We start from the raw sequence: 10,822 nt of genomic DNA on the forward strand, positions 1-10,822 counted from the left end.
CTGGGATCTGTGTTTATACATGTTTTTGTATTATTGGATAGGTACAAACATTCCAGAGATCAGCTAGGACTGTCCTGTTTATGCTGCATATTCTAAGAAACACCCATGTTCTTCTCATAAAGAGACTGTAATTTTGTAACAGAAAAAGATCAATGACCTTGTACATCTCTTTACAATATACTTATATGTATATACATAATTGTGTTAATAAAGAGTTTATAAGATCTAAAAGAATAATAATGCAAACAATATAAAATGAAAAGCTGAACATTTTTTCAAGCTTTTTCTCTAGCTAGGTGTGAAAAAGACTCTTAATAATTTCTTGAAAATCTTTCACACATACACATACATATAAATGTACATACATGCATACACATATACATGGTTTAAGGAGTAAGGGTGTGGTGATATGGTAATATTTAATAGTTTCTCTGGCTTTCCTACTGGTTTGTCTTCCTCTTGTATAAAAAAAATTCTCTGGCCCATATGAACCACAACATGTCAAGACATTTGACCTCTAAGGATGAAAAGAATCAAGCCACCTATTGGGAGAATTGCCTCTTGACTCCAAATGCTCTCTACAAAATGAGTTACCAGTTGAACCCTATCTAAGGGTCACCCTTGAAGGAAATTCTGGAGAAGGGAATGAATGACCAACACACTAATATCAAGTACCAGTTATCTCCAAACTTGGAAATGCTCTCAAAAGCTAAATAAATACCTTCCAATGGTGCAAAGGAATAGCTTATTCCTTGCCTAAAATGTGTCAACTGTTTGATTCCTATGCAAAATGGGATGCTGTGCTAAAGCAGAATTTCTCAACATGGAGAACCCAAATAATTGGACATCTAAATTTAGTTCATGAAAATGAAAAAAAAAAAAAAACACACAAGGGAAACTATTAAAAGGCTTATATCTAATACTAATATTTCAATATTAATTCTGCTAGTGGTGGACAAATAGAAACAAAGAAAATACCTATAGAATAATATTTTGCTGTAAAAAGAAGAATTGTGCATGTATATATATTAAAAATACCTAAAAATTCTATAATAGCTTTAACAGGTAATTTATAATGAACAGAACTATACTTTTTTCAATGTAAAATGAAAAGCACAATGTGTTGGTCAAATAAATTATTTGTATTAAAGTTAATCTCCAAATCAGTTATTTAATTCTATATTATATTCATTATACTAATCCAAATCAGTTATTTAATTCTATATTATATTCATTATACTAATCCATATTCTTTAGCCAATCTCAGAAGAGCACCATTTTGACTTTCTTGAAGCCAAACGTCTGCATTATTTAAAATTCTGTGAAGCAAATACAGCAATAATTTAAAATTATATTAAAATGTGACTGCTAAGTCACTTCAGTCGTGTCCGACTCTGTGCGACCCCATAGATGGCAGCCCACCAGGCTCCCCCGTCCCTGGGATTCTCCAGGCAAGAACACTGGAGTGGGTTGCCATTTCCTTCTCCAATGCATGAAAGTGAAAAGTGAAAGTGAAGTCGCGCAGTCATGTCCGACTCTTCGCGACCCCATGGACTGCAGCCCACCAGGCTCCTCCGTCCATGGGATTTCCCAGGCAAGAGTACTACTTCACTGGAAAGCTGGGGAAGATAGTTAGACGGATTTTGTTGGAGTGAGAATGAAAAGTATGATTGTGGAGACAGTAAAAATAGCATTTTAAAAATAAATCTTGCATCAAAAGGTACAGAAAATATGGCAGAAATAAAATAGGATGTGAATTCAAGGGAAATAAAAGAATACAAGCAATTGTTGAATATTTCTAAGTGATTTTAATAAAAACCAGAAAACTAGTCTTTCATTTGTTTTGAACACTACAATTTGCTAAAAAATTTGTTCTTGAAGTTCAGTTTAAGGATACTATAGATACAAAAAGCCCTATTAGAGAAAATAGAAAATATTACTATGACTCTTATTTTCATCTGAAAGATGCTCAAAATGTTAGGCTCAATTATGAACAATACATACCCAATTAGAGGGACCTCTATTGTTTTATTTCCTATTGAAATAAGAAGTTGGTCACACATGTCTTCATTCTTATCAGGGTGATACTCCACCATAGCTGTTGTCTGAAGGCCAGAAGCAAGTGATTTATCCAGATTGGTCAAAATCAGTTTGAACTTCAGTGGAAGAAAAAATAATAATAATTACACATCTTAACTCCTACTAAGAAAATAATATGAGCAACTGTAGTAAGGAGTGTACATTATTTCAAGAGATATATTAAGATACAGGCAATATTTCTGCCCTAATGATTCTATATGCTTCAGATATACTTTTAATGGTAATGAACTGAAACTGAAAATGCAGTCAGTCGAGAAATATGTAATATGTTTAGAAGTATGAGGTACTAAAAAACAGGAAAAAAAAAAAAAAAGGGAAGAGAGCTGTGCTGAGTCACTCAGTCATCTCCGACTCTTTGCAACCCCACACACTGTAGCCTGCCAGGCTCCTCTGTTCATGGGGATTCTCGAGGCAAGAATACTGGAGTGGTTTGCCATGCCCCCGTCCAGGGTATCTTTGCAACCCAGGGATCGAACCCAGGTCTCCCACATTGCAGGCAGATTCTTTACCGTCTGAGCCACTCAACATACACCTTTAGAAGTATGAGGTACTAGGAAAAGGGAATACTAATCTAATAAAAATATCATTCAATCTAAATACATATATAACATACATGTACAAGCACACATACATTCATAAATACATATAGCATTTTATATACTTTTTGCATGAGGACTTGGACTTCTGAACGTGGAGGAAATACAAAAAGGAATAGACCAAGGAAAAAGAACTTTTGTTACTTTTGTTCTTGAAAAACATTTGCTAGACTCCAGGAAGACCTGAAGAGGGAAAGAGAAGAACTTCTATGTATTAAGTACTTCTGGTAGGTCAAGCATTCGACAACTATTAGCTCACTTAATATACTTCTACAGCCCTGTAAGGCTGATATTAAGGCTCCCAGTGTAGAGATGAGAAACTAGGGCCTGTAGGTTCAAGAGGGTCAGTGAGGACTTCAAACATACATCTATCTGACTCTAAAACTTAAGCTCTTTCCCCACAACTAGAAACTCCTGAATATATAATCTCTTAAAAGAAGCATATTATATATCCTTTGAAAATTACATAATGTTTAGGCCAGGGACTAATCAGGTGTCATATGAGTGATGCAGACCTAAGTATCATGAAAATCCAAGAGAAAACATGATAACTGTGGGCTAGGAATGAGCACATTCAATGCAGGTTTAAAGGATGGATGTATAGGGTAGAGAAGAAGCAAGAAAGATGCTCCCTATGGAGGCAGGAATATCTCAGGCACATGCAGAGAAAAGAATAAGCAAAATAATCTTTCAGCAGGTAGCTAATAAGCTAGTCTAGCTGGGCAAAGAGCTTCAATGAGTAACAATGGAGGTCACGTTGAAATTAACTATTCAGGGCTTTTAATGCCAGACTGAGTACAAGCAGTGCTTTCCAGCAATGAGGGTAATAAGAGTACTGGAAAGATGTGTTGATACAATTGGTTTGAAAGTGTCATCCTTCCAGCAAACAATAACTCTGAGACCTCATAACTACCACAGCCCAACTTTCAACCCTCATCAATTACTTGAAAAAACAAGGGATAAGTATAGGCCTTTGGGTGCCGAAAGTCCACATAGCAGGTTTGATCATCTTCCTTTAAAAAAGAAGGACAAGGAGTGCTTCAGCAGCACATACCCAAACTACAAGCGTCTGAGCACTCTGGGTGGTCTGCAAAGGTGTCAAAGGCACCAATCCTACTCTTAGGAACTTATCATGTGACCACTGAGGTGAAAGTAACACTTAGCAGACACAAGTAACTCTAATGAATGTCTGTATATGCAATTAGTATCCAGTAGTCGTGTCCGACTCTTTGCGACCCCATGAATCGCAGCACGCCAGGCCTCCCTGTCCATCACCAACTCCCGGAGTTCACTCAAACTCACATCCATTGAGTCAGTGATGCCATCCAGCCATCTCATCCTCTGTCGTCCCCTTCTCCTCCTGCCCCCAATCCCTCCCAGCACCAGAGTCTTTTCCAATGAGTCAACTCTTCGCATGAGGTAGCCAAAGTACTGGAGTTTCAGCTTTAGCATCAGTCCTTCCAAAGAAATCCCAGGACTGATCTCCTTTAGAATGGACTGGTTGGATCTCTTGCAGTCCAAGGGACTCTCAAGAGTCTTCTCCAACACCACAGTTCAAAAGCATCAATTCTTTGGCGCTCAGCTCTCTTCACAGTCCAACTCTCACATGCATACATGACCACTGGAAAAACCATAGCCTTGACTAGACAGACCTTTTTGGCAAAGTAATATCTCTGCTTTTCAATATGCTATCTAGGTTGGTCACAACTGAACTGAACTGAACTGAGGGGAGAAAGAGACACGACTGAAGCGACTTAGCGTGCATGCATGCATTGGAGAAGGAAATGTCAACCCACGCCAGTATTCTTGCCTGGAGAATCCCAGGGACGGGGGAGCCTGGTGGGCTGCCGCCTATGGGGTCACACAGAGTCAGACACGACTGAAGCGACTTAGCAGAAGCAGCAGCAGTGGGGAGAAAGAACTTGGAGATAAGAGAAGATTTGTTTGAGAAAAATGAAAACTCACTTTTGACTCTCAGAGATGGACAGGATTTGGAAGGCAGTGATTCTTACAGGAGGGAAGAATAAAAACATGGGTCAAAAGAACAGGAAGTCTGAGCTAACATGGGTAAGAGGACAATGACAAGAAAGACTGGCCTGACAGAACCAGAGGCCACAAGAGTCAGCAGAACACTGAAGATAGGACTGGGTCTTAGTTTTCTAACATCAACCCACAGGAGGTGGCATACATCACTGCATATGGCAAATAGTAGGTAATGTGGACCTCAGAAAACAAACTGGAAAACAAGCACTGATGCATGTTAAGAGAATTGTTTCCTAAGGAACTACAATAGTGACGACGGCAATGCTCTTTACATAGCACCCTGTTTTTTGTTTCCTCCAAGACAGCTAATATATTTTTTACTAATCTATCCCTTCCTTAATTCCCTTTACACCTAGGAAGGTCCAGGAGTACACATCATGATCTAGCAACAAATATAAGTTCATACTGACATCGAGCTCATGGCTTTCGCCTCTAACTAGTAAACCTGTCTGGCCATTCTCTTGCTAATGTAAAGACCTGTGTTCTAAATAAAAATCACACTAAAATAAAATATATTATTTTTCTTCTGACTGCACAAAAACCGCTCATACAAAGTGTCTCCTGCTGCTGCTGCTAAGTCACTTCAGTCATGTCCGACTCTGTGTGACCCCATAGACATCCATGAAATAGTGTTTGCCCACATCTGGGATTTACTGCCAACTTGACTTTTAAAATAAAATAGAATTAAAAAAAAGAAAAAAAAGAAAATATATTCAGATGAACATTCAATTGTTTAATAAATATGTAGTGAATTAGTGAAATAATAAATGATTTCTCTAATTTTACAGTGTTTGTAGCAATCAGGTACTTCCTGATTTAAAGGGTTAGGCTCTGTACGATTTTATTACAAAATAAACACATTACTACTGTCAAAACATGTAAATACAAAAATCTATAAAGAATGATTCCATTTATATGAAACTGAAGAACTGACTATTAATCTGGTTCATTACAAGTCAGTATAGTGGTCACCTACCTCCATGGGGTGATTACTCCAGGTACTACATAGAAACTTCTGTAGTGTTGGAAATATTCTATGATTTGATCTAAGTGGTAGCTACATGGAGATGCTATGCTAAGTCGCTTCAGTGGTGTCCAACTCTGTGCGACCCCATATATGGCAGCCCACCAGGCTCCGCCGTCCCTGGGATTCTCCAGGCAAGAATACTGGAGTGGATTGCCATTTCCTTCTCCAATGCATGAAAGAGAAAAGTGAAAGTGAAGTTGCTCAGTCGTGTCCGACTCTTAGCAACCCCATGGACTGCAGCCTACCAGGCTCCTCTGTCCATGGATTTTCCAGGCAAGATTACTGGAGTGGGGTGTCATTGCCTTCTCCGACATGGAGATAAATGGAGATAAATGCATATAAAAATTCATCAAGCTTTACTTTCAGTTTCTGTGCACTTTAGGGTAGGTAAATAGTACATCAGTTTTTTAAGTGTAAAAAGTAGAGCATAAGACTGGCCTGACTGAACCATAGGCCACACGAGTCAACCAAACACTGAAGACAGGACTGTGTATTCATTTTCTAACAGCAACCCACAGTAGTTAGAAACATACATAATTTTAAGTGAACCTTTCCATATCTGTATATAGAAGTCCAGCTGCATTCAGTATCATTATTAGGACTATTTCAGGAGAAAATGCAGTTATGCATCACTTACATATCAAAAATTATCTTCACCTGTCCTATATCAAGTCTCCCTGAGAACATGTGATCATAATAAATTAATATCCATTTATTCACACAGATAGTCTAAAATAACAGTGACAGAGATGAAGTTCTGTCAACTTTTAAATCAAAAGAAAGGTGAAAAGATAGGGATAGCCTCTTAGAACATTAATTTTGCTGATTATTCAACTTGTACTAACTCCCTCATTAGTTTTGTTTTGTTTTTGGTGGCTGCCATCTCACCAGGGATCAAACCTGTGACCCCTGCAATAGAAGCATGGAGTCTTAACTACTGGACCACCAGGGAAGTCCCCTCCCTCATTAATTTCTAAGTTTTTTGAGGGCAGAACTGTCTCCATTTTACATGCCTCACACCTACTTTCTATTTTGTAGCAGTTGCTAAACAAATGTTTGTTACAGTATGAAATAATAAACCTTCCTGCTATCCTACAGTAGCTGGAGTAATCAGGCACTTTATGACCCAAAGGGGAGTTAATAGAGAATAAGTTGTCATAATTCTACAACATTATGAAGCATAGATTCTTGGCTGTTAAAGAGGAGAGACGCATAAAATCCTCTTCCCTTTTTTCCCCAAACTCCAAATGAAGGAACTGGGAGATTCCAGATCGACTTTTCTCCCCTGTCTCCCAGACCCAAGCAAAAAGGGGGAAAAAAAAAAAAGAAACAAACAAACAGGCCAGCCCACCAAATCACCGCTTCACAGGAAGCTCAATTCTGCCCGCACCCTCCCCAGGCCCTCCTGAGGCCCTGCTCTGAACTCCCCTGGGTGTGTTACCTGTGGCTTGACAGGCTCCTGAAAACGGATTTTTTGGCTGCTTCGGCTGAGATTGTGTACGGTAAGTGGGAGGCGGTAGACCCTCCCTGCCAGCGCGTTCCGAAATTTCATTTCCGACGGGGTCACCCGCAGCTGCATGTCCTTCTTTGTGGTGTCCAAGTCCCGGGCCACGAGGGAGCTCCTCTCGGTCTCCATGGCCGTGCCCTATGTAGCCCGCAAACCTTCGCGGACTTGACCACCGACTAGCGTGGACGCCGTCGCTAGGCAACCGCCCGACGCCACGCGATCTCCTCCAGCCCAGCCGGCTTTGGCGCCGCCCAAGCTGCGCGAGTCGGCAACCTCACAGAGGCTGCAAGCTTCTGGTGAAAGTACCCAGTATCCCAGGTGTCATCAGAGTAACTGTAAAACGTGCTTTGGTCACCCAAATCCCAGCCTGGCAGGATTTTAAGAGACCACTGGCGGGGCGGGCATTTTCCTAGACCTCTCAAGATTAAACTTAAAGAGCAGTGAAAGTATGTGCCCAAGTACGAAACAAGATGTAACGGTAATGGAGGAAGGCGATGGAAACACAGCCAGATCCCCCTGACTCCGGCTCAGTTGCCTTAGGCTAGTGTTTCTAAAAATCTACTAGCAATCCTCTGGGTTTTTGTTAAAATTCATAATCTGTTTTCAGTAGATCTGGGTCAGGGTCTAACACAGTTCCAGGTGATTCCAATGGTGCAGGTTCAAGGACCACACACTGAAGAGAGGCTATAAAAATTTTAAGTCGTCTAGGTTTAAGTTTCTTCATTTGTGAAAGAAGGCGCTGCTCAGGAGATTCAGATCAAACATCTTCATGGCTATTTAGCTGAGCACCTTTCCAACAGGTCTAAATTCACACTGTCCAATCCATAATCTCTCCTCATCTTTCATCTGCTGTGGTAGTCCTTGGTTTCAAAACATTAGGTGAGTGCCATTTCCCTGACTTAATTGCCTCTGATAACTTCACAACAGTTTCTTCCACAGACCTTTATTAATTTACAGCCAAGCAGTGCAGAAATGGCTTCCCCCTCCACCCCTTATTTTAAAAACCATATAGAATTTCCCACTCACATAAAAATTTATTTATAATTAGGTGCTTTCATTTCCTCACTGCCATGGCACATGACTTTCACTCTGAATGGACTAGCCTTTCCATCTCCTGGTCAAACCGTTACTCATCCTTCAGGACCTAAATATCTTTGTAGAAAACTTTCCCACAATTGTTTTACAAGATTCTCACAGTTCTAAGATGATCAGTAAGTTATTACTTCACTATAAAGACAATTTTTAAAATTTCTTGGAATTGTCAATAGTTGAAAATAGTGGAAGTAGTGGTGGTGGACATTGTGATTTACAGATTCTTATGAACTGAATAAAAGCACCTGCATAATTTTTCAGATTTTTCTATATTATGACTTCACAAGTGGGAGATGTGAGTCACACCTGGATTTTTGTGCTAATCACTACTATGATATCACAGTTCAAATCCGGTGTGTATCTTGTAGCCCCTATGCAGGACACCTTTACAGTACAGAGAAGACAACAGTGGCCCAGGGAACTTGACTGAATCAAGACCATAGTCCATACAAAGCCCTGTCATCAACTTCTGCCAAAACTGGAAATTCCAAAGAGGTCTCAAAATTGCCTACTGCCCATTCTCAAGCAGACTGTCTCAAGTCTAGACTTCTGTATAGATCCTAAAGATACAGTGATGCAAATCAAATGCAGAACAATGTTTCCCTGTTCTGTTCAAACTCTCATCAACAATGTCACATAGCTCTCTCCAACTTCCCCAAGCCTACAGCTCAATCTGTTGCCCTTAGTAACTATAATTAAACCTTCTTGAGTCTTTACCTTTTTTTTTAACCTACCCTAAATATAAACTTTAGATAAAGTACTCTTAACACGTGCATCATGTGTTTAACTCCAAAGTATCTTATCCAAATTCTATTATCAAATAATGGACATATGAAGGCGTAGTTGGGTGAATTGTAGGCTGTTTTTAGTCAAAATTTTAAACTATTCATGATTATGTAGTTACTTTAAGGTTGGACAAATAACATAACAAGAGATTTTTACATAACAGTGATAAAAAATATAAACAGTACCTTTTCTGTGTGTGTGTGTGTATAATTTTCTAATATGGAGGCTTCATGGAGAATAATTTTCATTATATATCATGGATGAAATGTGTGTGTTCATCTTTGCCAGATTTCCAAGGCAGCATGGTTGGCAGGACTTTTATATAAAAATCAAAGTAGGCACTCTGACTGGAACACTTTATATATTATAAGTAAGGTTTAATTTTATTCCTCATTATACTAATGATGAACTAACTAAAATTAGGACTTGAAGATTAAGTGGACATGCTAAATGTTCCCTGCAGACTTGCCATTCTTCTACTCTGAATTAGTTTAAGAGAAAAAAATGTAACTCCTATCAATTAACTATAAATTTTGCCATGTGAAACAGAAATCAGAAGTCCTAATTCATACTTAACTAGTGGAAACTCTAATGGTGAATGTGTGTGTTAGTGTGTGTTAGTCTCTCAGTAGTGTCCATCTCTTTGCGACTCCATGGACTGTAGCCCACCAGACTCCTCTGTCCATGGGATTCTCCAGGCAAGAATACTGAAGTGGGCTGTCATGCCTGCCTCCAGGGGATTTTCCTGACCCAGCGATCAAACTAGGGTCTCCTGCATTGCAGATGGATTCTTTACCATCTGAGCCACCAGGGAAGCCTCTACTGGTGGGTAGAATCTCTGAACACCAAGCAAGGGATAACAAGAGGAAGTAAATGAAATGATCCCTAGTAAAATTTTTGGATGTTTGTGTCTATACATCTTTAAGGGACTGAAAAAATTTGATGACAAAGGGAAAACACCAGATATTATTTTAATAATTTAAAATCTTCAAAAGTTCCATACCATTTTTTGAAAAGAGTTTGAATGAAATCCAGGAAAATATATTACAGTGGTTAGAATATTGACTAAGAAACAGGAGTTATTGTGAGAGGGCAAAAAGAACTCTCTTAAGTACAAGAGTATTAAAAGTGTGGTAACCATCATGTTTATAAAATAATTTAAAAGTCGATAGTATACAATGAGATTCACTAAAGTTACATATAAAAAATTCTTCACGATAATGAAAAGCCATGCCAATAAGAATAGATTGACCAGACTAATGTCTGAATAGAGTAGAACAGCATTAATTACTTGGCAGAAACATAAAACAGAAAAATTACCATTTTCACAAAGCATATAGTGAATGACATAAAGCAACTAACCAACCCAGGTCAAAGGATACAAGTTTCTCTATCACTAAAAGCAAGTGTGTCTTACTATACCCAGATGTCATTGCAGAGGTTGCTAATTGTGCCTCAGTATTCATTTATATACATTTTCCATTTACATAAATTTCCATTTACTGTGGAAAATTCTTAAAGAGATGGGAATGCCAGACCACCTTACCTGTCTCCTGAGAAACTTGTATGCAGGCCAAGAAGCAATAATTATAACTAGACATGAAACAATGGACTGGTTCCAAATTGGGAAAAGAATATGACAAAGCTGTATATTGTCTCCCTGCTTATTTA

At 38.9% G+C, this 10,822-nt stretch overlaps 1 protein-coding gene across 1 annotated transcript in view; it reads right to left on the reverse strand.

Moving 5' to 3' along the window:
• The window catches only part of LOC129640167 (cilia- and flagella-associated protein 47-like), a 103,393-nt gene extending 95,982 nt beyond the window's left edge, over window positions 1-7,411 (reverse strand). The window contains exons 1-2 of the mRNA XM_055565403.1: window positions 7,208-7,411; window positions 2,005-2,156 (exon numbers count right to left, since the gene is read on the reverse strand). Coding sequence (XP_055421378.1) covers window positions 2,005-2,156; window positions 7,208-7,402 — 347 coding nt within the window. The 5' untranslated portion in view covers window positions 7,403-7,411. The remainder of the gene's footprint in view (window positions 1-2,004; window positions 2,157-7,207) is intronic.
• Between the last annotated feature and the right edge of the window lie 3,411 nt (window positions 7,412-10,822).

This window comes from Bubalus kerabau, chromosome X (genome assembly GCF_029407905.1).
Source record: "Bubalus kerabau isolate K-KA32 ecotype Philippines breed swamp buffalo chromosome X, PCC_UOA_SB_1v2, whole genome shotgun sequence".
NCBI lineage: Eukaryota > Metazoa > Chordata > Mammalia > Artiodactyla > Bovidae > Bubalus > Bubalus kerabau.